Source organism: Mirounga angustirostris, unplaced genomic scaffold (genome assembly GCF_029215605.1).
Source record: "Mirounga angustirostris isolate CCGP_5_RB_7025 unplaced genomic scaffold, mMirAng1.0.hap1 SCAF_1, whole genome shotgun sequence".
In the NCBI taxonomy this organism is placed as follows: domain Eukaryota; kingdom Metazoa; phylum Chordata; class Mammalia; order Carnivora; family Phocidae; genus Mirounga; species Mirounga angustirostris.
In genome coordinates, this window is record NW_026991709.1 from 213,407,306 (window position 1) to 213,433,903 (window position 26,598).

The 26,598-nt window shown below is 59.8% G+C and overlaps 1 protein-coding gene across 4 annotated transcripts in view; it reads right to left on the minus strand.

Moving 5' to 3' along the window:
• Positions 1 to 26,598, minus strand: part of NFIC (nuclear factor I C) — a 69,325-nt gene that overhangs the window by 31,993 nt on the left and 10,734 nt on the right. For all 4 annotated transcript variants that reach the window (XM_064574719.1, XM_064574710.1, XM_064574727.1 and 1 more), the window contains exon 2: positions 20,381 to 20,912. In XM_064574719.1, the coding sequence (XP_064430789.1) occupies positions 20,381 to 20,912 (532 nt within the window). The remainder of the gene's footprint in view (positions 1 to 20,380; positions 20,913 to 26,598) is intronic.

The following is a 26,598-nucleotide window of genomic DNA, read 5'->3' on the forward strand; positions in this document are numbered from 1 at the left end:
CACACTTATCAGGACAAGCACTGAGTCACGTCTGGGACCGCTGAATCATTATATATTGTACCCCTGAAACCTGTCCAACACGGTATGGTAACTAGATTGGAATTAAAATTAAAAACTTATTTAAAAAGCTTACCCTGACTTAAAAAACAAAGAAGCAAACAAACAAACAAACCAAAAACCTCCCCCAGCAGGGACATTCAATTCTCGTCCCCATCTGCCAGATAGGGAAACCGAGGCACAAGCTAGGCAGCCGCATATTCAGCCAACGGCGACGGGCCTGGAATCAGGCTTCCCGTTGATTCCTGTGCTGCTGACAGAGGTGGGGCCCAGCAGGATCCAGGATCCCTCTCTTGGTAGTTTGGGGTGATCTCCAGCGTCTGGACCCTGTTCTCTGACCAGTCAGCTAAAGCCCCCCCTGCTGGGGTCCCCTATTCCTCTGCCCCTGCCAAAGGCCCCTTGTGCCCTTAATTGTGGTGTTGGGGATGGCGAGGGGCAGCAGAAATCCTTCGTGCCTCCCTGCTCTGTCTCCACCGACAAACACCCCATCTCAGCAGAGTCCCCCGACCCTACTGCACAAGCCAGTGATACCTGCCCTGCACGGACGGCACCCCACGCGCCAGACGTCAGGCGATGCGTCTGACAATCTGCTCTGACACCCTGGAGCAGCCCTCGATGGAGTTACCCAGAGAGGGTAAGTAAGTTACCCAAGGCCACACAGCAAGGAAAGCTGACCGGTTTTATCTGCTCCTCTCTTAGAAACATATATAAGTGAACATCTTGTGGGATTTCAGACCACGTCCACTGCCAGCTTTAAAATGCTGTTTGCTTGCTTGTGAGTTTCCTCGGGACCTGGTCGACTCCCCCCGCCCCGCCCCCACGCCCTGAACACGCCGTTCCTGCAGCCCATCTCAGACCAGGCGTTCCCACTTGGCACTCGGTGCTGCTCAGAAGGTATTCTCCACACGAGGAAAACACGGATGTGTCTCCTGGGTAAAAACTGAAGTAGGACGTGGAGGCCCGTGACCCGCGCTTGTGGTTCCAGACCTGACCAAGCACGGGCGTCACAGTCAAAAAGTGCGGGCCTCTCGGCGTCTGGGAGCAGCTGTGGGCTTTCCAGAGCCTTTAAAACACACTGGGGGCTTGAGGAAGGGCCGGCAGCTCCCGTGCCTGTCTGATCACGCCACGAACCCTGGCCCTGAGTCCCGGCCCTGGCACAGCCCGGCGTGTGACTTCGCACTGGTCACGTCTCCCCGCTCCAAGCCTCGGTTTCCCCAGCTGTAAAGTGAACATTCTCAAGTGCTGCCTTCCTTTACGGGTGTGAGGTTGAAATCTGAGGCACTCCAGAAGAGGAAGGGCCCATCACAGATAAGGGGATAAATACCATTTTGGTGACAGCGTTTTTCCAAACTCAGAGTTTAAATGAACTTAGCCCTTCCTCTGCCAACTGCCCTCCAGGGCTCCCCCTTCCCGCAGCCCCCCAGGCCCTGCAAGACCTGCCCTGTCCCGTCCCCGCCCTCCCCTCCTCCTTCTCTCCCCTGTTGCCCACTCCACTCCAGCCACACGGGCCTCTGGCTGTTCTTCCAATACACCAGGCAGCCACTGTCCCCAGGACCTTTGCACAGGCTGCACCCTCTGCCTGGAACTCTTGTTCCTTCAGCATCTACATGGCCAACACTCTCCCGTCATCCTGGGACCTTCCTCAAAGGCTTCCTTCTCTTCGAGGCACACAAGGCTCTTCAGCACCTGAACGAAGCATAGTTAACCACACACACGCGCGTGTAAGCGACACTCTGGCTGTTGACTCCAGGTGTATTGCGCTGGCCCAAGCCCAGTTCTCCCGACTCTCCAGGTCCGTGGGGTGTTCATGTGTAGCTAGGACATCACCACCTCCTGTAGCCTTTTGCTCAAACAAGCACATGATCGTGGTGACAATAGAAATGTAAACTGGATCCCACTGACGGAGTGTACAAACTGTTCTTTCCTGTCCATGGCCATGAGCCCAAATTTGGTCTGTCCCAGCCCATGACAAAGGCGCCGCCGGGCCTCCGGTCCCCGCCCTTCCCGCCAGGGAGCACCCACCCCTTTGCATCAGACAACTCCCTTCATCCTGGTGGCTCAAACTTCCGCCGCTCTTAAGTGGGAGATCAACGCACCACCAGACGTTGACCTCACAGATGTTTAGTGATCACCTACTACTCGCCAGGCATTGGGGGGGATGGCAGAGTGCCAAGGGAGGGGGAGACAGACAGGAAGTGAACACACAGAAGAAGACGGAGATAGTTTTGCATGGTTCTACGTTCCAGCAAGGCCATAAAGCTGGGTGAGGGGACAGAGAGTGGCTCTGGGGGAGACTTTCGACACAGACGTCAGGCGGGACCCCTCTGAGCAATGGGGTCCTAGGAGCTGGGCAGAGGCACAGCAAGTGCCAAGGCCCTGGGGCAGGAATAAACATAGGCTGTCTGAGGACCGGAGACAGGCCACGTGGCTGCCGTGAGAAGCTCAGGCCTGATTCTCGAGCACCACGCGGTTCACAGCGCCGCAGGCCAGGGGGCTGCACAGAATCTGGAAGCATGGTGCATGGTGGCGGGAACGTGAGCTGGGGTGGCCGCCGTGGAGGCCGCTTCCTCGGAAAGTTAAACACAGGGTCCCCACATGACCCAGCAGTTCCACTCCTGCGTATCTACCACAGAGAGGTGAAAGCAGGGACTCCCCACAGATATTCGCACCCTGTGGGCATGGCCACCACAGATGGACGCCACCCCAGTATCCCTCAGCGTGTGAAGGATACACATGGTGTGGTCCGTCCACATGCGGGAACAAGATCCAGGCTTAGAAAGGAAGGACCCTGACACCTGCCATGATGTGGAGGGACCCTGAGGACACTGCGCTCAGTGAGAGAGGCCAGACCCAGAGGGACACATCCCGCAGGACCCCAGTCCCAGGAGGTCCCCAGAGGAGTCCCGTCCACAGAGACAGAGAGGAGAGGGTGGGAGCCGGGGCTGGGGTGGGGGTGGGGAGTCCGTGTGGGCAGATGGAACGTTCTGGAGACGGAGGGTGGGGGTGGGGAGTCCGTGCTTCACGGGGACAGAGTCTCCGTGTGGGGAGATGGAACGTTCTGGAGACGGAGAGTGGGGGTGGGGAGTCCATGCTTCACGGGGACAGAGTCTCCGTGTGGGGAGATGGAACGTTCTGGAGACGGAGGGTGGGGGTGGGGAGTCCGTGCTTCACGGGGACAGAGTCTCCGAGTGGGGAGATGGAACGTTCTGGAGACGGAGGGTGGGGGTGGTCGCAGGACGGTGTGAGCGTGCTTCATGCCGCTGAGCTGTGTGCTTAGAAATGGTTAAGATGGTGACTAACATAACATAATAAAATTTAAAAATTAAAAAAAAAGATGGTACATTTTACATTATATGTTTTTTTAAGCACAAGAAAACACACACACACACACAAGTCTCTGGCTGCTGGGTGAATTCTAGAATCTTGGGGGCTGGGAGACCCCAGTGGACTTACCAGCCTGGCCCAGGATGATGGCCTGGGGACAGACAGAGGGGTCATCGTTAATTTGTTGTTGGGATGTAGAAAGGACAGGACCTGACGAAATCATAGTGACGCTTCTTTAAAACCTGGCGGGACACGGGAGAGCCTGGGGTTCCCACCCGGGCCCTGCAGCATGTCTGCTGGGCCGGCATGGACTGCCCGGGGAGCGAGCGAGCCGGATTTACGTTCCAACCTTAGCGGGCGTCCAAATGTAGCTGGCTCTGCCGGGCTGCCACGTCTGCCTCCCAACACCAGCCAGCGAGAGACGAAACCAAAGCCAGGCCCTGGAATTCCCAGCTCCCGAGTGTCACCAGCCATTTTTAAACATTAGCCAGCTCAGGTTCAACTTTCTCTGTCCTGGAAGGCCATGCCGTACACACGACCCTGGCCTTTGTCCTCCTCGCTGCTGCCATGCGCCTTCCCTGCCCCCCACCCCCTCGGGCAAGCTCCAGCCACCTTCCCCGGCCGAGTTCTAAGATCTCCTTCTCCGGAACACCCTCTCCCTTGGCCCCGTGTCCAAACCTGTGTCCTAGCCCCCATCACACCGGACTGAGTCTGGGTCTATAAATATATGAAATTCCAAAGTCCTCCCCATGGTCCCCAAGGCCCTGCCTAAACTGGCCCCCCTGCCCTCCGCTCCTCCTTCTCTCCCCTTATTCACTCTGCTGCGGACACACACATGCACACACACACCTCCCCACTGGTCCTCCGACACGCCAGGCCTGGTGCTGCCCCAGGGCCTTTGCATAGGCTGTACCAGCTGCCTGGAATGCCTTTCCTGTAAATGCCTGCCTGGCTCATCCCCTCACTTTACTCAGGTCTCTGCTCAAATGTGGTTTATGTGCCCACAGCCCCAGGGCACAGGATCTGGGCTTGACGTTGGAGAAGTTCGGGAATCCACTTACTTGTGTCCCTCCCAAGAAGTGTGACAACAGACTGCCATGTATGTCCAGTTATGTGACAACCAGCTTCATGCCCCTGAGCCTCCACCCCCATCCCATACTAGTGTCTGCGCAAATCCAAGCAGAAGACGAAACTGTGATTCTTTTGTTCAACGCACGCATTGAGCACCTACTGTGTACCAGGCCCTGTTCTAGGCCCTGGGGACACAGCAATGAACAAAACAGACCCGAAGTCCTGCCCCACGAAGTTCGCGGTCAAGGGCTTTGTCTCCGGCATTCCAAGGAGGGCCGGGGCTCGAGCCGCAGAAGGAGGGCTTCAGGCTAAACTGACCTTGGACTTCGCCGGGAGTGTGGGCAACAGGAGACCGCCCTGAGCTGCGAGGAACTCCGGCACAAATCCGGGCTCCCCCTGCAGCGCCCCCAGGGGCTCGGAACACAGACTCCCAAACCCAGGAATGACGACGACAACGACTGGCTGTGTGACCTCCACAGAAGAACTCTCCCTCTCTGAGCCCCCACATCTCCGTACAGAGGATCCCAAACCCCCTCTCCAGGGGTCACTTGGACAAATCAAAGGAAAAAAAGCGAGATGCTGGACGTCCAAGGCATGCGCTCATCGGCCCCCGGGGAATGGTCTGGGAAAGGCCGACAAGAAGGTCTCCAGGGGACCCGAGAGGCAAGAGAGGGCCCCGCCGGGTGACCTCCTGGACGCCGGTCTCCGCCCGGGCCTCCCTCGCCCTGTGCTTCCTGACCCGCGTGTTCCTCGAGTCTGGACCACACTTTCCCTCTTCCTCTCCCCTGCCGCCGGCTGCCTGGGCCCGAGCCAACCTGCTTCGGAGTCACTTTCAAAGAAAAGTTTCTGTTTTCTTCCCACCCAGCCCAGCTCCCCCGCCGCCTGGCCTGCTCCGTGGCCTGGCTCCGGCCCGCTGGGCGTCCGTGGCCACCTCGGGCCAGTGGGTCAGGGTAGCGGCCCTCCACCGCCCCCCCTGCCTCCCCAGCGCCGCTGGCTGCTCCAGCCCGAGGCCTTGGGCTGCACTTGGGGAGTCCAGGACACCCCACGGGAGCTCTGGCCCGGCTCCTTCAGGGCACCTGGCCCGAGCCCCCGGCGGGGAGGTCCCCGCAGGCCAGAGGGCCCCCCTGGAGGCCTACAGGCCGGGACTAGTCCCACCCCGGGACGCTTCTGGCGGCCACGCCACCTTATGACATCATCGCTCAGGCGGCCATTTTCTCCACTCTCCCTCCCCCGGGTTCCAGATGCTTCTGCGGGCCTTGGCGGCCATTTTGTCCGCGCAGGAGGCGCGGGCTGGCACGGGGCTGGGGCGGGGGGGGGCCGCGAGGGGCCCCCCCGCCACCCCGCCCCCCCCGCCCGGCCCCTCTTGGCCTCCGAGGGGTTCACCGCGTGTGCCAGCCGGGCGGCCCTGCACACGGGGCCGCGGCCTGCACGGCGCTCGCGCTCCGCACTCCGGGTGGCACCGGGGCCGTGAAAAACAGGTTAAAAATACCCACACGCGCAGCCTCCTCCCCTGGTCCCCTCCAATGTCAAATGTGTCAACGCCACCCGGGGAGGGGGGCAGACTTAAAATAACTTGCTGTTTACATTTGGAACAAATTCTTGGCTTCTCCAGCAGCCAAGCCAGGGCCTCCTCCCGCCTCCCTGGCAGGCCCGCTTCAGTGGCCGCGGCGGGGGCGGGGGGCGAGCTGGGCGGGGAGCTGGGGGCCACATGTGCCCGCGCTGAGCACACATGTGCGGGCCCGGGAGGGGACGGGCCGGCCCCAGCACCATCTGTGGCCGCATGGTGGACGGAGCCGGGCGGGAAGGCTGGAGAACACCCTCTTCCCAAAAATGGGTGCGGGGCGGGGGGGCACCGGGCCAGGCAGGGGGCGTCCGAGGAGCCACGGCCCCCCCCAGCTCAGCCCTGCTTCGCATGTTTCTTGGGCCGCACCACCGACTCAGCAGCCCCCAGGGGAGTCGGGAGGCTGGAGGCCAGCAGCCTTGCCAAGGGAGGCGGGCACCGAGGGAGGGCTCCGGAGCGGGGCAGAGTTCTGTCCTGGGCTGTGTGGCCGCAGGCCAGCGCTGCCACTCTCTGGGCCTCCAGGGAAAGCACCCTGGCCTTGGAGTGGGGTTGGTAGAATGGGTCCCATCCCAGCCTTGCCTGGGAGGAGGCAGGGGGCCCCGAACGTTGCAGGCCCTCTTCATGCCTCCTTCCTTTTCTGTACAAAGTGAATGTTGAGGTGCAAACACCTCAGATGTTGGGCACTCCATTTTACAGAGGGGCAAACTGAGGGCCAGAGATGGGCAGGGGCTTGGCCCAAATCTCACCACCAGTAAGGGGACAGGCAGATCAGAGCCCAGTTACCCTGGTGCCAGTGCCCACACTTTAAACCCACTGCCTCAAATGCTGGAGGAGGTTGGAAACTCGAGGGCCCAAGCCCAAAGGGAGAGTCAGTGGGAAGACTTTTCTATTCCCCTGGCCTTCCTGAGACCACTCTTCCGGGAGCCTGGTACACAGTCAGTACTCAATCGATGCTCACATGAGTCGGCACTCAATCGATGCTTGCAGACAAGTGATGATTATTCCAGCAGGGGCTGGTACACAGCAGACACTCAATACCTGCTTGTTGTGCGAATGACTGGAATTATCCTGATAGGGCTTGGCATACAGCAGGTGCGGAATAAATGCTTGTCAAAGGAATCGGAGGAGTGTTGGGAAAATTGGGGGATATTCGGAGGGAAAGACTGGATTGAGGGTGATCTAGACCCCAATCGGTGTGAGACAAGAGGTTTCTGACAGCAGGCCCAGGGCTGAGTGTGGAATGTCACCCAAACATTGCCCATCTAGTCCCCTGGGTCCTTTGGGGATCAGCAGAAATCCTCTCTTGAGTAGGTCCCCCAACTGCCCCTGGTCCTGAATATCAGAGGGAGGGACCTGCAGCTGGAGAAGCCCAAGGAAGTAACTGGAATCTGTCCTGGGGGCCCAGGAAGGCTTCGGGGGGGGAGGGGATACTGGAGCTGGGGCCTTGATGTGTGAGTAGGAGTTTGCCAGGCACAGAAGGGGCTTGTGGGGAGTGAGACTAGTGTATGAAAATAATCATCACAACTTCCATGTGTTGAGTGCTTAAATGCCAGGAGCTACATACAGATTTACAGAGGGGCTGACGGTGCCTCAGAAGGTTTACAGCCAGCATCCAACGTGTGCAGGGGGGCTTAGCCCCACCACCCGCTGCCTCCCTAAATGTGTCTGGGTCTGGCGGGGGCCACAATGGGCCAAGGTCTGAGGTGGGTGAGATGGTCTCACTCCAGTCCTTCCACAGAGTGGATGAGGCCAGGTCAGCTCCCCCCAGGGCCAGGCAGGGGCTGAGGTTCCGGGGCACAGGGGTTTAGTTACAATGGCTCCCCCTCCATCAGCTGGAAAACCTGAGCTAATTCAGGAGCCGCCAGGAATCTGCTCTCATCCCTTCAGTTAGCAGCAAAGGGGAACTGGTTGTGGGGGGGCTGCTTTGGCATCCCCCACTAGTCTCCCCAGCATCCCAGGAGGATGTGTCCAGAACCTCAGGCTGGCCAGATCAACCCTTGCAGCCTCTTCCCTGGGAGCCCAGTAATTCCTACTGAGCCTAGGAGTGTGCCCATTTCACGGATCTGGAAACTGAGGCACAGTGAGTGGCTTGGCGCCAGGCCACCTGTTCCAGAGGTGTCTTCTTGTTCCCGGGGCATGGTGAGATGACCCCCTGCCCCGGCCTCCGATCGGCTATGTGACTCCAGGCTAGCCCCTTGTTTACTCTGGGTCTCAGTTTCTCCGGCTGTCACATGGGGGCTGGGGCAGCATAACATCCGCCTCAACACCTTTTTGTGCTGGAATCTGGCCATGCACAGGGGGTTCTGGGTGTGTGGCCTCATTTCGCTGGAACAAAACAGGGCCTCAGAGCCTCAGAGAGGGCAAGTCAGTTAACCGCCCAGTGGCCCATCTCAGGGAGTATTATGGGTTTCCACTTGCACACCTCCCATGCCGGCAGGCTCTCTCCCTTCTGGCCTCCTGCCTTATCGCTGCTGATCACAGCAAAGGCACCTACTGTATGCTAGGTGCTCACTGAACCCACTCGACGGTTACAGATTATCACTCCCATTTCACAGATGAAGAAACTGAGGCGCTGAGCGGGGTGGGTGCTGGCCTGAGCTCCCGTGGCGAGAATGGGGATGAAGATGGGCAAAATGCTGCCGTGCTGGGGTTGGGCACCCGGCAGCAGCCCTCCCGGCCCCCCCGGAGCCCCGTGGACTTCCCGGGATCATACCCAGCTTGCATGACAGCAGTGCCCGATTCCAGGAGAGGCCCTGGGCATGCCGGGGGCACCCTGCCCTCACCTCAACCCTCACTCCCCCGCATATGCCCAGGCAGGTGCCCGGCTGCAGGCAGGGGGCAGGAGGGCCAGTGCCAGTCTCAGAAGGGGCACACGATCCAGGTGACCAACTTGCACAGCCCCACCGAGCCCAGGCTGGCAACCAAGGGAACGAACTAGGAATAGGCCTCCTGCCTCTGCCTCTATTATCCCTCTCCTGAACCTGTGCAGTGGCCTGGGTCCCTCAACTCCCACCACCCCCTTTCCCACTAGCGTCCGTGCTCCCCACAGTGGCCAGAGGGCGCCTGTGAGACCTCCAGGGCTCCCACCTCCTTGGGGTAAAGGCCCAAGTCTTCCCAGCAGCCCCTGAGGCCCTGCACATCACACCTGCCCCATCCCCTCCCTCCCCCCTTCTCTACCCTTCACCCACTCTGCTCCAGCCACACTGGCCTCCTCGCTGCTCTCAAAACCGCCAGGCCCAGTGCTACCCCAGGACCTTTGCACAGGCTGTTCCTCCCACCTGCAATTCTCTCCTCACATTTGTTCACAAGCTGGCTCCTCCTCAACCCTCAGGTCCCAGCTCAAATATCAGGTGCTCAGACAGGGCCCCCTCCCTACAAATAGCCCCCTATCTTTATTCTCTTGCCTTTATTTTTTTGATAGTCCTCATCACCAACCAACATTTCATTCTTGCCTTTGTCTGTTTCCCCCAGCGACTGCGAGCCCCACAAGGGCTGTGGTTCTGTCTCAATCCCTGCGGTGCCCCCAGGACCCAGAGCCGTGCTTGGCCCGCACCGAGCACTGAATCACACCTCCTGACGACAAAGTGGTTCTATTGGCTGAGCACTGAGCTTGTATGTGCCCCGTACTGCCCTAGACCTCTCTCAGGTCTTAACTCATCTCTCCCTCGGCAACCCCACGAGGCAAGCGTATTTCACAGGCGGGGAAACTGAGGCCCGGGGAGAGAAGGAGCTAAGCGAGCGTCAGGGGCAAAGCAGGACGAGCCAGGGCTTTGTGCCCCAGCGGCTGACCTGCTGTGGCTGGGAAAGAACAGAGTCGAGCATAAACAACATCAACAGCAGTAATAATAATGATGGCAAGGTGGCAGTGACGAGCCCGGAATCGGCCGGTTGATGAGGTTCCCCCATGTGGGTTAGTGCGGGGGGGCCCCGGAGGGGAGACTCAGGGCACACTGGCCCCTTTAAGAGCTTCCCCCTCCCCAGCTGGGCGCTGGCCCGGCCTCCCCTTATGTAAGCTGCCCTTGCATAACCTGGTTACATAAGGAAGCAGGGAACAGGCTTGTCCATCCGGCAGCAACCTGTCCCGGGCCGTCTGTGGGGCCGGGCCTGGGGCGCAGGAGCGCCGAGGCCACCCAGAGTGGCCACCGGGTGCAGCCCTGTTCAAGGGCCCCCGGGGATGCCCCGGACTCGCAGACGTGGCGTCCTCTGTGTGGGCAAGAGAAAGGCTTCCAGTCTGCGAGTGGACAGGGGCCGCTCCCATTGCTCTGAAGGTGAGACTGAGCCCCAGAGAGGGCCAGTGAGCAGCCCAATGCTTCCCAGCCCCGAGCGGAGGATGCAGGTGGCAGGCCTGCGGTGAAATGTGGATGGTGTGGCTCAGCTTCCGAATTCCTCCGCAAAACGGGGCTGCGGGTGGGGCCTTTCTCACAGGGCCTGGTGTGCAGCTGGTACTCCATAAATGCAGCCCTGGGCCCAACTCAGCACCGGGCAAGCTCTAAAAGCCTTTTAATTCTATTAACCAGCTTGCCCCTTGGCAGTACCCACGGCCACTGCCCTGCTCTACCCTGAAGCCACAGGCCCTGAGAGGGGAATGCCGGGGCTCAGGTGCTGTAGGACAGCCCCACCGGCTCGGGAAGAGCGCCGACTGTATACCACATTCTGGCCCAGATAACCGTTCTGTCTGCCCAACAAGCCCCAGGGTGGACGCGAGGAGCCCCAGAGACAGATGGGGAAACCAACTGAGGCACAGAGAGCCGGGATTTGTCTGAGGTCAAACCCAAGCCCTACCATGCACGCACTGTCTCCGTCCCCAGGCAGGCCCCCCCAGCCCCCGGTCCCCCCATCTGGCTACAGGAGCCCAGGGGTGTCTGGGTATGGCACCCCCCCAACATACACAAATATCAGTTCTGCCATCTTTGGGAGGGGTGTGGCTCGGGAGTGGAGGCGGCCCCTCTCCTTCCCCTTCTCTCTGGGCACTGGCCCTTTAAGGCAGCCGGCTGCCAGGGCTTGTCCCAGGGTTACCCCAAGGGGCGGGTGTGGTCAGGAACAAGGGGCCCATTCAGCTGCTGCTGCCACCTCCGGGCAGCCCACGGGCTGGCCTGGGTGGGAGGCAGGGAGGAGACTGGCAAAGAGAGGGACAAACTCGGGGTGAGCAGAGACAGAGACAGAGCGAGACGGAGAGACAGAAACAGGCACTAGGAGAGAGACAGAGAAATGGAGACGGAGAGACAGAGACCCAGAGAGAGACACCTGGCCTCTTGGCTGCACCACCTGCCTCCCTGGTTCCCCTGAATTGAGAGTTTGAGGCCGGCCCAACCCCTAGCCAGGGTGCAGCCCCCAAAGGTGCTCCTTGAGCCCACTGAACCTGGTGTCCACTCACTAGCACCAAAGTCCTGTTAAGCCCAAAGGGAGGGATCCTGGGACATTCTGGGGAGGTCCCTGTCACACCTCAAACAGCCCCTTCCCAGGGGACCATTGTGGGCCCTCAGATCTACCAGACCTCTGCCTCTTAGCTACGTGACCTCAGGCCAGCGGTGTTACCTCTCTGGGCCTCAATTTCCCCAACTGTTAAATGTGGGATTAGGATAAAATGAAACCGTGCCAACAGAACCGAACATCTGCCGATTGAGTGTAACTTCATGAGCCCTCGGGATGCCCACAAGTGCCCCAACGCCCTGACACACTCGCATGTAAGTCTGCCTCCCATCAGGTGTCACAGTCTCCAAGGACAGCCACTGCCTTCAACTGAGGACCTACTGAGCACCCTTCCAGCTGTGGGCAGGAGCTGCCCCGGTGTCCCCTGGCCCCATGACAGCCTCCGGAAACACACCCAGGGTTCCATGTCCCCGCATCCAAAAAGCAACAGACATCTGCTGGGGATCAAATGAAATCTCGATTCTTATTCCTGGGACTACCTGGTTTTAGGTTCTTTAAAGTCACACACCCCCACAAAATGCTCCCAAACATCTTGCCCCCCATCCAGTTGGCTGCCCCCAAGAAGGCAGCCCCTACCTCCGCCAGTCTGTGGAGGGAACCTCGAAGAAACTAAAACCTGCCTCCCTCCCCTCCGCAAGCATCTTTTCTGAAATACTCTGCTCAGTCACCTGGTCTTAGGACAGACTTCCTCAACCGACCTGAGCTTTCCGGATCTCTGACACAGATAATTCTAGAACCTAACCATGGGAGTTCTAGAACCCAGCTCAAGAAAATTCCAGAGCCTGTCCTTGCGCGTGCAAACACCCAATGTGAGGAATTCCGGAACCTGCCCCCAGTGCTCAAGAATACACTTAACGGGTTTCTTGAGTATTGATGAAATCAGTACTTGACTGGAGAAGTGCTGACAGGTTTCACAGTTTGGGAATCCTCACACTCCTGAGAACCCAGCTTGGGTATATGTGAGATCTGTTCCCAGATGCTGAAAAAAACTCCCCTCGAAGAATGCTAGAACCCGCTTTAGGGTGTTCTAGAACCCAACTCGCAGAATTCTGGAGCTCGTCCCTTAGTAAGCAAAAACCCAACACAAAACATTCTGGACCCTGCTTCTAGACACTCAGGAACCCACCTCAGGAATTCTAGATCAAGGGACCAGCTTGCTGATCAAGGCTCTAGAACTGTTTCCTGGATCGACCTCAAAGAATTCTAAGGCTTCCCTTAGCATAGCGGTTCTCAACTGGGATGATCCTGGTGAGGGACATCTGGTGGTGTCTGGAGATATTTGTGGTTGTCACAACTGGGAGGGGGCTCTTGGTATCACGGGGGTGGGGGCGGGGATGCTGCTTGGCCCCCACAGTGCCCCAGATGCCCCCACAGAGACTGGTCCGCCCCAATGTCAGCAGTGCTGACAAGAAGAGACCCTGCCTTTCTATAATCAAAAGACCCACGGTGAGACCTTCTAGAACCTACTCCTTGGATTTTCAAGAAACCAGCTGGGGAAGTCTAGAATCCCTCCTTACATTCTCATCTATCCAACTGGGAGCAGATTTGAGATCGGCCTTGAAATTGTCTAGACTTCAGATGCTCTGGAGCGGAGCCGCCCGGTCCACGTGTGGCTCTGAGCCCTGACACGTGGCTGGTCAGAATCGGGGGTGAGCGCAACACACAGGCTGAATGTCAAAGACTGAGAACAAATAAAATAACGTCAAACATCTCAATAACTTGTTCATACTGATCGTGTCTCCAAAATGACAACATTTTGGATGTCCCGGGTCAAACAGAATATGTAGTTAAAACTAATTTCCCCTGTACATTTATACTTTTAAGTGTGGATACCAGGAAAAAAAAAAAAGTGAAATTATTTATGTGGCTCACACTGTATTCTACTGGATGGAGCTGTTCTGAAGCTGGCTTAGGAGAATTTTGTTGTTGTTGTTAAGCAGGCCCCACACTCAGCGTGGAACCCTATGCGGGGCTCGAACTCACCACCCTGAGATCAAGACCTGAGCTCAGATCAAGAGTCGGATGCTTAACCCATTGAGCCCCCCAGGTGCCCCCAACCTAGGAGAATTGTAGGACTGCCTGGATGGTGATGATCCCAGCTCTGAAGATTCTAGAACTCAGGCCTTGGGAATTCCAGAACTTGCCTCCTGGAGGGTCTGGAAGCCACCTCAGCTCTGGCATTCTAGAGCTCCCCTCCCCACATGCAAGTCATTTTCCCTGAGGCCCCAGGGTCCCCCCCCCCACTTCCACCTCCCAACACCCCTCCAAGTCAGTCTGGAGCACAAGATGGGACAGGACGGACCAGAGGAAGGGCCCTTATGGGGCAGCCCGGGGCAATGCCCCCCCCAGGCCTCGGTTTCCCCATCTGGACAAGACACGCAGTGTCCCCATATGCCCCCTCCCTCATCCTTCACCAGCTCTGACCATCTGTGACTTCCTGCCCACACCCAGCTGGAGGAAGAGGGGCTGGCCTGGCAGCTGGCTGGGGGGGGTGGGGTGGTGCCAGAGATGTCCCTAGCTGCCCTCGGCCTCCCCTGGGCTCGCTGGGCAGAGGGCCAAGGTGGCAAGTGCAGCCCCGCCATGCCGGAGATGGCCACCACAGGTGCCATGTGCTGGCTCCTCGGGGAGCCGGGCCCTGCCCTGCCGGGTGGACGTGTGAGCAGGGCTCGCCGCGGGGCGGCCTCTGGAGCCCCCTCACCCCTGCCTGGGCCACAGGGGTGCAACACCACCTCCAGGGGAGCACCTACTCACAAACGCACTCCCCCCTTTCTGAGCGCTCAGCACGTGCTAAGAGGTTGCTTTCTCGAAGATGCCGTCTCCGTTTCCATCAGCGGACACTCCCTCCGCTCATTTTGCAGGAGAAACAGAAGCACAAAGATGGGCGCTAACTTACCCAAGGCTGCCCAGCGGGCCAGAAGGCAGAGCTGGGACGAGAACCGCAAGCACGTTGAGGGTAATAAGCACTGTTATTATATCACCATAGCTGATACTTTCATGAATTATTTATCGTGACACGATACATATAGAATACATTACTAGTTATCATTAATGGCAACAAGTAATTGCTTCCGTGAGGGTAAAATACACAGCATAAAATTCACCATCGCAACCGTCTCTAAGCACACAGCTCAGCGGCATGAAGCATACTCACACCATCCTGCAGCCACCCCCACCCTCTGTCTCCAGAATGTTCCATCTCTGCACACGGAGACTCTGTCCCCACGAAGCACGGACTCCCCACCCCCTGACCCAGCTCCCACCCTCTCCCGTCTGTCTGTGTGGACGGGACTCCTCTGGGGACCTCCTGGGAGTGGAGTCCTGCGGGATGTGTCCTTCTGGGTCTGGCTCCTCTCACTGAGCTCAGTGTCCTCGGGGTCCCTCCATGTCGTGGCAGGTGTCAGGGTCCCTTCCTAAGGCAACATATCACTTTTGAGTGCTTACTGTGTACCCCCATGTTCTAGCACTCTGCACGCATTCCCTAATTTAACCCCACAGGGCCCAGCGATGTGCACAGGATGCTCTTATCAGGCCCATTCGAGAGGGAAGGAAACTGAGGCACAGGCAGTGACGTCACTTACCCAAGGGCCATGCAACGCAGGAGCCGTAAGATTTGAACCTGGGTCGTCTGGCTACAGACCATGCCCCAACACTGCCAGCGCCCCCCTCGGGCTCCCGGCCTGCTCTGTGAGCGGAACCCTCACCTGTTGGGTGTCTCTTTGCTGCTGACCATGAGCCTGGAGGCCTGCCATCGCTATAAATAGGCCGTCAGCTGGCGTCTGGGCCTCACCCCTGTGCAGCCACCTTCCCTGCACAGACAGACGGCCCGTACACCTGGCTGCCCGGCCCCGGGGGAACCCAGGCTGCCAGGAGCCCCTCACCCCTCCGCTGCCCAGACACCTGGAGTGGGTGACACGGCTGGCTGCCAGTGGAGAGCCCGTCCTGGGTCACAGGTGCCCCCGTGGGCTCCCTGGGTGGGAGGAACGAAGCCTAGGGTCTCAGAGCAGAACTGAGGTGCCCCTCACCACCGACTGTCTCCTGGGGCTGGGGAAGAGGATCCGGGAAGGGACTGAGCATTTATTTAGTGCTTCCTGTATGCTTTTTGAGGATCACTGCCTCTGGTCCTCAGTGCGGTGGATGCGGTTCTCACGCTCCCCATTTATAGACGGGAAAACCAAGGCTGGAGATGAGACTGCGTCTCACATGGCCTGAAGCAAGCATGGACACAAACTGCCGTCCAGACCCAGGGTGCACTTGATGGTGACCCTGGCCCCCAGGCTTGGTCACGGTGGGCTCTTCAACGCGGTTCACTGCTATTCATTCATTTATTCACCGTGTATTCAGCACCTCCTTTTTTTTTTTTATCGGCAGCACAACTGGGAGGGTGTGGATGTCACCTGGTAACCTCCAAAGTGTTTTTCAGGTTTTTTTTCCTTTTAGGGTTTGGAGGACTCAGGATCCTGTGGGTTCTAATTCTGCTCTGCCTCTCAGGGGCGGTGGGACTTTGGGCAAGCGGCTGATGGTCTCTGGGCCTGTTTCCTTACCTGGTGCATGGGAGAAGGTACCAGTCCGTCTCCCGCAGGGTGGTGGAGAGAATTAAGTGAGCTAAAATGTGGGATGAGCTCAGAACCAGCTCACGGTGTCTGGCGCACGCAATATGTCTGCTGCCGCTGCCGTCGCTATTGCTTGCTTGCCGCTTCCCTCCAGCGGGGCTCGGGGACCCTCCCTGGGGCACCCTGGGGAGCCCCTCCAGCAGCTGCAAGCTTCCCAAGCCGGCCCCTGCCCACAGCGCCATGCTGGGAGGTTGGCACCGCACAAGGCGGGAACGGGAGGCCGGCCCGCGTCAGCGTCAGCAGATGGGCACCATCTGGGCTGGCGGCTCGGGGCGGGCTGGCAGCTGCTGGAGCGGGCGGGCCTGGCAGCCCCTCCCCCGCCCGGCCCTGGCACCGCGCCCGCCCGCGCCTCAGGTTTCTCAGGCCGCCGGAGGGGGCGGGGAAGCCTGGCTGGGCTTCAGGGCTGGGCCGGCGGCTTCCCTCTCTGGGCCCTGGTTCCTCCAGGCTCCCTCCCAAATGCAAGGCAGGTGGAGGAGGGCCGGGCTCGCCGGCTCCTGGCCTCCCCATCACCCTCACGGGGAAGCCACGCGGCAGGCCTCGCCTCCCCCTCTGAAGGTGCCCGGAGGCCTTCCTGCTCTGCTCCTCAGGCTCTGGGCCATGCCGGCCCCTGGGCCTTTGCACTGGCTCTGCCCCCATGCCTGCCGCACTCACGCAAATCCCTCTGTGGCTCCCTCACTTCCTTCAGGCCTCATCCCAAGAGCCACCTCCTTGGGGCCTCCCTCCCTCCTCACTCTCCTCGGTCTGGGGCGCCCCCCTCCCCACCCCTCTCCACACCCTGCCCCTGCTTTGTTTTCCTGCTGTTGTTCTTATTCACTGAACTGTGAATGGTCAGTTTCCGGGCCCCCCACTCAGTTGCACCCCACCCACTGCACCCATTTAGCAGGCAGCCCCCTGTGCCCCAAAGCGGAGCTCACATCACCCCCTCATCATGGTCCTCCCCCCCCGCTGGCCCCTAGGCTGCCCCCAGGGCACACACTGAGGCCAGCCCCTGGAATCAGGGCCCTAGGGCTCCAGATGGACGCCTGGGGCAGCCAAATTCAGCCCCAGGAGGTGCCCCAGCCTCTGACCGGCCTGGCAGCCCCAGGGGTGAAAGGGCCTTCTCAGAGCTCATCCCCATTCCCCCATCCCCCCAAATAAACCTGAGGATGGAGGGCTGGGAGCCCCCCTGTCCGTCCACCTGACCCCTAGGAGAGACGGCTCCCTGGGGGCTGCCAGGCCTGTCCTAGGTCGGGGCAGAGCTGAGTGCGGTGCTTCCGTGCACGTCTGTCTCCGGCTGTCTGTCTGTTCTGAGGAGCCGTATCTGATGCACCAGCTGTCCCCCACATCTGACATCAGAGGTGGTAGCCTTGCAGCTGGAGGGAGCGCCCCACCCCAACATCCACCCTGCACGCACATCCCTAGAGCTCCGTCCCCAGCCTCCTCATCAAATCCCAGCGGCGCTGCTCAAAGGGGGTGCTGTGCTGTGGCCCAGGCTGCAACCCCCTCCAGCCCCGGGACCCACAGACGGAAGGAGGAGGGCGGTGGGCAGCCAGCTCTCTCCGCTGTCGGACGGACACCTGCCTGGCCAAGAACAGAGATTTCACTGGGACCCAGAATGAGGCTGGGGGTCCTGGAGGGCAACCCCAGTCCACGGGAGCCTAGCACACAGCCCCAGCCCTGGGGTGCCAACAAGGCTGCCAGGCTGCCCACTTTGTACCCCACGATTCACCTCCATCCTCTTCCACCACCATCCGGGGTGGAGGGCTGGGGGCTGTCAACAGCAGCTGCCGGCACCCACATCCCTCCCTTGGCTCTGGGACCTTGGGCAGTCAGGCCCTGTTTCCTCCGCCGGCCCTGGTTCCTCACCTGTGACATGAGTACAACAGCAATTCCTGCCTTGCTGGGCTGTGGACAGAATGGGATAGAAAAAATGCCCAGCAGAGAGAAAGTGGAGTTAGGAGTTGGGGTTCTGAAGCATACGCAGGAGTTTTCCACACGGGAAAGGCCTGCCCAGCACGGGGAGGCACAAAGCACGGGCGTGGAATTGGTAAATGGTAACCGTGATCAGGATGGTTGCGGCGGGGACAGGGGGGTAAGAATAGGGGCCCGAGGAGCCCTCGCCAGGAGCCTGGCGTTTCCTCATGCCTCCGTGAGGGCTGCCTGTTGAGCACTCACCACGAGGACCCAACCAGGCAGCTAATTTGAGCTTCCCATTTTAAAGACAAGGAAAGAAGGCACAGAGAGGTTCAGCGACTTGTCTCGGATCACCCAGCTGGCCAGCGGCTGAGGCTGAGTCGGGCTTGGAATCGGCCCTCCCCTCACGCCCAGCCCAGCTGCGGCTGGGTCGGCTGGGGCCAGTTTGAGCAGGGGTTCCCCGTGGGGATGATGGAGCCCGCTGGAAGCAGGGGCAGGCACAGCTTTGACCTTCCCCAGCCTGCGAGCGAGGAGGACGATCAGACTGGCTGGCAAAGGCATGGCAGTGGGACACAAAGGTGTCTGGGGAAGCCTGGAGGCCCAGCCTGCCTGCTGAGCCGAGGGGGGAGGGGGCAGGCTGGGGGAGGGGAGGCGCCTGGAGATTGTGCTGACATGGGCAGAAAACTCGCTTCAAAATTTTATCAGCTCAGCGCGGAGGAGGTGGGGGCAGGGCCAGGCTCAGAGGATGGAAGTGGTGGGAGAGGCCTGGACCAGCATGGTAATGCGTCTGCAGCCCCCAAGGCCACCCCTGCCCCCTGCCCAGGACAGCCAGTCACCTTGTCCACCCCCTGCCTCCTCGGCCCCTAAGGCCGCTCTGCTCCCAGCCCCAGTGGGTTTGTGGCTCATGGGTGGGGGCGGGGGCAGAAGAGGTCAAGGTCAAGGAATCAAGGTCAAGACTGGGAAACCGACTGCCTCTCCCTCCCACACACCCTGGAGACTGGGAGCCCTACAACCTCATCTAATCCTTACCCCATCGCTAGGAGAAGTGCGGTGGTTACACCCATTCACAGAGGAAACAGAACTGTGATGTGACCAAAGTCACACAGGCCACAAAGGGCAGGGCTACACGTGGCCCCTGGGCAGTGAGCCCTGAGTCTGTCCCCGCTAGACCCCACCACCGCCCCTCCCGCAGCCTTCCTTCCGTCTGTTTCTGGTCGTGTGTGCCTGTGGGATCTGCCGGGGCTGGGCTGGCAACCTGGGTGTACCCACCGGACACACTCAGGCAGCCCCCCCGTGTGTACCCACGTGCGCACCAGACTCAGCCCCGGTGGGGGGGTGGCACTGGTGGGGCATGTGACATGTGACCATTAGGTTCTATGAGCACACCTGACTCTGTCCACACGAAGACATTCCCAGCTGCCACCTGCCACGTGGCAGGCCAGTGTTCACGTGCTACATGCATGACCTGGCGACTCCCCCGGGGCCTCATCCAGCTAGGGGCTCTGTTAACCTCCATTTGACAGATGGAGGAAACTGAGGCCCAAGGTGGACACGCAGCCAGGAAGCAGCAGGGCCCACGGCCCTCCCAGCCAGGCCCGGCCCTGGGCCACCAGCCCTGCTGACATCCAGAGGCCGGGCCACACATCTGCCTCTACATCTTTGCCCAGGCTGCCAACCCTCTGGGACACCCCACACTCAGCACTGTCCCGCCACCCCGTAGAGCTCAGCTCTGCCGCACCACTCTCTCCAGGAGGCTGCCGTGGGTTTCCCCACCCTCACAGACCCTGCTGGTCTCCACGTGGGGCACTGACCATGGAGCCAGCAAACACCCAGCTAGAACAGCCAGAGCCAGGGACACAGGGGACCAGAGAGGGTGGTAACCTAGCCAAAGTCACACAGCACCCAGCTTCCCACTCAGCACAAAGGTGGGACCTGTCAGGCCTCTGCTGAAGCTCTGAGAGTTGATCAACTAGCATTCACAGCGCCCAACTCCAGTGTTCTTTCAGCTTTTCCTGGGGGGATAAGACTCTCTCTCCCATTGGTCGCTGTCCTGTCCTCACCCCTATTCCCAACAAGGCCTTATGTTGCCCCTCGGACCTCCTGGGACAGGGTCTCATCTCCCGAGATCTCAAGGGCCTGCCTCTTACCTTCAACCCTCTGGACACACCGCCTCCCCCCTCAGACTCTCCTTGAACCGTACCTCTTCCCCTCAGACCTTCACTGCTCGGGTGCCTGTCCTGCCCTAGCGCAGGCCGGCAGGCCCCCCTCAGCCTCGCCCACTGCACCTGCCTCCCCTCTCGGTCCCCACCTGCACCACGTCCCCAGCCGGACGCGCGAGTGGGCCGCCGCCCCTGCGCCACGGGGCCCCCACGCGCGCGCACATCTTCCCCACCCCGGACCCCGAGACCCTGGGCGCGCCGCCCGCCCGCCTCACCTCGCTCGCGCACGAAGTAGGCCAGGTAGAGGTCGAGCTCCTTGACCGCCACGCCGATGTGATGTGGCTGCACGCAGAGCACCGGGTGGCCGCACTGCGCCGCCTTGACCAGGCGCTCGCCGTCGGTGCTCTCCAGCGGGATGCCCTTGAAGAGGATGACCATGACCAGGTCCAGCCGCCACACCTTGTCGGCCTGGCGCAGGCAGTCGATGCGGCGCATCTTGCCCTTTTGGTCGGGGTTGGAGAGCACGCAGCCCGGCGCCTTCTTGCCGGTGATGGCCAGCACGAAGTCCTCGCGGCACTCGGGCCGGATGTCTTTGCGCAGCTTGGCCAGCAGCCGGGACGCCCACTTCTGCTTCACCTCGGCCTTCTCGCCCAGCAGCTCGTCCTTCACGGCGCGCTCCTCGTCCTTCGACATGCGCTTCTCGTGCTTCTTGAAGTACTTGCGCTTCCGCGCCTGCAGGTTGAACCAGGTGTAGGCGAAGGCGCGCACGTGAGGCAGCAGCGCCTCGATGAACGGGTGGAACTCATCCTGCAGGCACGAGAGGCCAGAGGTCAGGGGGCGCTGGGGACCGTGGCCCACTGCCCAGCCCGGGAGACTGAGGCCTGGGGGCCCCGGGAAGACCCCCAGGGAGGGCCAGGCGCCTGTGCGCAGGGGGACCACTGCAGACCTGCTCACCTCCTGGGGAAAAGTCGAGGCCAGAGGGGACCCAGCAGAAGTGTATGGGGGAGAGGCGTGAACCCCTTGCCCAAGTGGGGAAAGTGGGGAACCAGAGGCCTGGACTATGTGGGAGGCGCAGGCCAAGGCAAGAAGTTCATGGAGGGCTGTCTTGAACCCCAATATACAGACAGGCCAAGCTGAGGGTCCCCAGATGCTTGATGGGGGCTAGCCCATTGTACAGACGGGGAAAAGTGAGGCCAGGAGAACGGGGATGTTATGGACCTATCTGCTGTCTACTAGGACGGGGGGGCGGCAAACCCCAGTCTGAAAGCCTCTTAAAGAACAAGATAGTGAGGGGCGCCTGGGTGGCTCAGTTGGTTAAGCGACTGCCTTCGGCTCAGGTCATGATCCTGGAATCCCGGGATCAAGTCCCGCATCGGGCTACCTGCTCAGCAGGGAGTCTGCTTCTCCCTCTCCTGCTCCCCCCTCTTGTGCTCTTTCTCTCTCTCACTCTCTCTCAAATAAATAAATAAAATCTTTAAAAAAAAAAAAAAAAAGAACAAGACAGTGAGTATTCCATTCCGTTGCAACTACTCAACTCAGTGCCGCATCGCCAAACTAGCCCTAGATATGACACACAGATGATGGACATGGCTGCGTTCTGATAAAACTTTATTTACAAAAACAGGTGGCAGGCACTGGGCCCCAGGCCTGTAGTTAGCAAACTCCTGCACTAAAGTATGAGCTCGAGGGGCGCCTGGGTGGCTCCGGCGATTAAGCATCCCAGGGTCCTGGGATCGAGCCCCGTGTTGGGCTCCCTGCTCAGCGGGGAGCCTGCTTCTCCCTCTGCCCCTCCCCCTGCTTGTGCACGCTCACTCTCTCTCTGACAAATAAATAAATAAAATAAAATAAAAATAAAGTATGAACTCCAATGTGTAGAGCAGGGCCAAGCACACAGAGGCTGCTGGATGGCTGCAGGAGAAACCAGGCTCTGAGAGCGTCCCTATCAGCAAAGAAAGCTGACACCAGATTGTGGGGCGAGCAGTCCGAGGGCCACCTGTACTGGCCCTTGGCACAAATTAAAAAAATGAGGTCTAGGGGGGCCTTCCTATAGACCAGCTGTGCAGAAAGGCCCCACAGAGGTCCATGGGCCAGGACTAGGGCAGCCTGGATGTCAGCGGTTGCTGGAAGGACAGGCTCCTGCGCAGACCCACTGCAGGGGCTGAGAAAGCTGAGGCCCAAGAAGGCAAGAGATCAGAACACACGAGAGAAGGGGAGCTGGCCTTGGAGGTTCAGAGCTGGGGAGAGGGGCCCCTGGGGCTGCCCCCCGACATACCCATTCAGACGGAAAATCTGAGGCCTGGGGAGGCTCTGAGGCCTGGCCAGACCTGTGACTTCAACCCCCACCCCCCTATCATACCTAACTGGTGTTGCTGGGAGGCCACAACACCCATTTTACAGATGAGGAAACTGAGGCCCCAAGAGGAGGGGACCGAGTCATGAGGGGCCTAGAACTGTCCCCATGAAAACAATAGCAGCCGTGGCTGGGCCCCCCTGAGAGCAACATGGCGCCATGGGAGACCCCTGCCCCCTCCTGGGGGGGTGGGAGGGCTGTCTCATCTCTCCGTTTTTCATCAAGCGGAACCCACTCTGCAGAACATCTGGGACCTGGTTTCTCAGCCTCCAGGAGAAAGGAAGACAAAGAGAACCTTGGGCTCCCCGTCTCCGCTCTTGCCTGGGCCATGCAGGCTTCCAGAACGGGAGCGCTAGCTCTTCCCGGGATATGAGCCCCGTTCCCCGCCCAGCTCTGGAAAGGCTGCCCTAGACTCTTAGTATTATTGTTGACATTGTTACAATTATTCCGGTTGCTTTCAATCTTCCAGGACGCAGGGGAAGGCCCAGGGCTCTGCTACCCACTGTGTGATGGGATCCAAGGCCCAGACAGGGGCGGAGACCTGACCTGGGGGTCCCACAGGGTCTCAGGGCCTGTGTGAGGCCCCAAGCCCAGGCCCCCCGAGCCCTGTGAAGGCCATCGGCCGCTTCCTCAGAACAGCCTGGGGTCTCGGGGAAACAGTCGTTCTGGGCTATCAGTCTGCCTGCTGGCTGGATGGGCCTGGGCTCGGTCCCACCTCCAGGGCTGGACACTCACAGGGACCCCCAGCCTGTACGCTCTCAGGGCTCTGTGCACCTCTGGCCGGGGATGGCGGCGGGGGGGGGGGGGTGCCAGGGTTGGGGAGGGGAACAACCTCAGATTTCACCTATTACCGGGGCTCTGAAAATAGCCTCCCGCCCTGGCCGGGGCGGGGAGGGGGGATGGGGCTCAGCATATGGCAGCCCAGCTCCCCACTCCAATGTCCCCCAAAGTGTGAGTCACCGCAACAGCTGTGATGGGCACTGGACCTCAGGGCTCTTTTCCGCTGCCCACTCCCCCCACCCCGGCTGGCCCTGCTGAGGCCGAGGGAGAATGCAGGGGGGCCCATCCGCGGCCGGTCCCTGTCCAACCTCCACAGGGCTTTCCTGTGCCTGAATGCCACCTGACAGGCCAGCCCCAGAGAAGGGGAGTGACTCAGCCAGGGTCACACAGCTGGTCAGCAGAGCTGGGACCAGAGCCCAGGCTGCCTGGCCAGAGGGGCTGGGGGTGGGGAAGCAAGAGAGGCACAGGTCGCTGCCCCCCATGGAGGGGACACCAGGGTGGCAGGAGGCCAAGGCAATGGTGTTGATGCTGGGCCATGGCTGCCACCCAAGTTCTGGCGCTTTACTGGGGCAGCGATAAGAGGTAGCTGGGAAGGGGCAGCTGGACGGTCAGCCAGCAGGGGCCGACTGACAGGTCCCCAGACTCCTCTCCTTGAACCCTTTTCTCTCTGAACCCCTCCCCTGGCTCTGGGTCCCACCCCTTCTCTGTGCCCTACTCCCTCCGGGCCCACTCTCAGGAAAGGTGCCAGGGAGGCGGGCAGGGGCGGGAGACCACGTCACCAGTGACCCTAGCTGGTCCGGGAGGAAGGAAGACAAACAGTCTGTAACTGGGTCAGGGACCTGCTGCCCTATCCTCCCTTGTCCTCCCTGGGAGGTCAGCCCAGATAAGAGGCAGGTCTGTCGCTCTCTTTGTCCCACGAGACCTGCCACAACCAAGACATCTTCCCCAGGGCACCTCCCAATGCCCTCACTGGCTGGCCAGGCAAAGGAGACAGTCAAGGCAAGCCAGATCCCGAGAATCCTCCCGAACTCCTACACATCCCTCAAAGCCCTGTCTCCAGTGTTCCTTCTCCTTCAGGCAGCCTTTCCTGCTCTCCTCGGGGATTCCCCCCAGACCTAGCCTGGACCACACAAGCTGGGGTTCAGAGTCTGGCTCTATTGCTACCCCCACCCAAATCTGAGGCCCAGGGCTAAAGCACCCATTTGCCAAGCAGACTCTGCAAGAGAATGAGGTTGGGTGACAAGGGCCTCCATTCTCACCCTCTCTCTGACCCTGGAACAAATCACTGCTCTGCTTTGGGTCTCAGTTTCTCATTCTGTACAATGGGCAGAATGGGATACGGCAGCTGTGGGGTGTTGGAGTTTTTTGTCAGTTCCTGGTAACCAGAGAGGCAATGTTGGGGGGAGGGGGACCGAGGCCAGGCCGTTCCCAGAAATGCCACTTGGCTCACTGGGACTTCCTGGCCAAAAAGGGCAGCAGCAGCTGGGAGGTAGACACCTGGGTCCAAGCCCTTGCTGGATGGGCTGGACCATGAAGCTCCTATTCACAAACCACAAGTTCTCCAGGAAGGATTCTCTCTCCCTCATTTACTCAGTGACTCACCAAACCTTACTGAGAACTATCTTACCACCTCCTAAATTCGTATCCCAAACTCTTTATTTATTTTTTAATAAAGATTTTTATTTATTTATTGAGAGAGAGAGAGAATGATAGAGAGAGAGCATGAGTAGGGAAGAGGGTCAGACGGAGAAGCAGACTCCCTGCCGAGCAGGGAGCCCGATGTGGGACTCGATCCCGGGACTCCGGGATCATGACCTGAGCCGAAGGCAGTCGCTCAACCAACTGAGCCACCCAGGCGCCCCTTGTATCCCAAACTCTTATGCGCCCTTCAAAGCCCTGGTTCCAACGTCTTTTCTTCTAGGTTAAGGCCAGGTTAAGTGGCAAATAGCAGAGCCCGTATTCAAACCCAGGTCCATGTGGCACCAGTCAGTGTCCCTAACCTCAGGTAGTCCCCCCCCAAGCTCAGAGCATCACAGCTTAGGCTTAACTCCCACCTAATGAGGGCGAGATGCATTTGCTTGTTGGACAAACATTTATTGAGCGCCTACTGTGTGCCAGCTCCGTGCACGGTGCTATGGACCCAGCAGTGACCCGGGCTCAGTCCTCACCTGGATCCTGATCGGGGCAGGGATGGATGTGAAACAAGCCGACAGATATGCAATAAAATGTCAGTTTGAACAAAGTGCTCTGAAGATATTTAAAGGAGTTTGGGGAGGGCCAGGGAATGCCTTAGGGTTGTTTTTTAGCTGGCAGTGGTCAGGGAGGGTCTTTCATAGGAGAGAACACGTGAACAAAGACCTAAAAAATGATGGGCCAGGGTAGGAGCTTTCCAGAGAATGAAAACAGCATGTGCCAAGGCCCTGAGGCAGCACCATGCCTCATGTTTTGCGAGAACACTGAAGAGGGTGGTGTGGCTGAAACCGAGTGGACGAGAAGAAGAGTGGAGGGGGTGAGGGCAGGGAGGTGCTGGGGGCTGGTTGTGCAGGGTCTTGTGGGCCCCTGAGAGGAATCTGGGTACACGGAGCAATGGGAGTTAAAACTTCCCATCAAAGTGACCAGGGAGTCTGAACCCTGGATCTCCTGCCTTCCTTCTTTGTGCCTTCATGTCCCAGGAGGATGACAGGGGCTGAGCCAGAGGGCCAGGGTGTGGGAGAGAGAGTGAGAGAGACAGGGCGCGGGGTCCTACCTTCCAGAGGCTGAGCATTTACTGAGCTATCAACTCTGCAAAATAGGGACTATCCTCACTCCTGGTTTCTGGTGGGGGAGACCAAGGCACTGAGCACCGAAGCCACCCACCCAAAGTCATGCAGCCAGGAAGGAGCCAAGCTGGGGCTTCAACCTGCATCCCCGTGACCGTGGACCTCCGGACTCCTCAGCCCTGCCCCTGGGCCCTTCAAGCACGTGGTCTGGCCCCGTCGCTGGGACTCCCCAGAGATGGCCATCCTGTACCCCGCCTGCTCTCTCCAAATCCCATGGGACTCCCTTCCCCTGCTCGGTCCCAGGTCATGGGCCACCTCCTCCTTAGCCAAAGCGGCAGCCCGGCCTGGCCCGGCCCCTGGACTGCGGCCCCTCCAGGACACAGATTTGGTCCTTCTTGTTCACTGCTGTGACCCCAGCACCCAGATCCCTGGGAGAGCAATCCCATCCTCTGCCTACGTGACGCCCATCCAAGCACCCCACACGACAGAGGATGCTGGCACCCCCACAGGTTTGGCCAGACTCAGGAAGACCCTGGACAAATCCTCAGGGCTCACGGCTGTTCCCATCACCCAGCCCAGGGCCTGGCTCCTGCCGGGCAGGCAG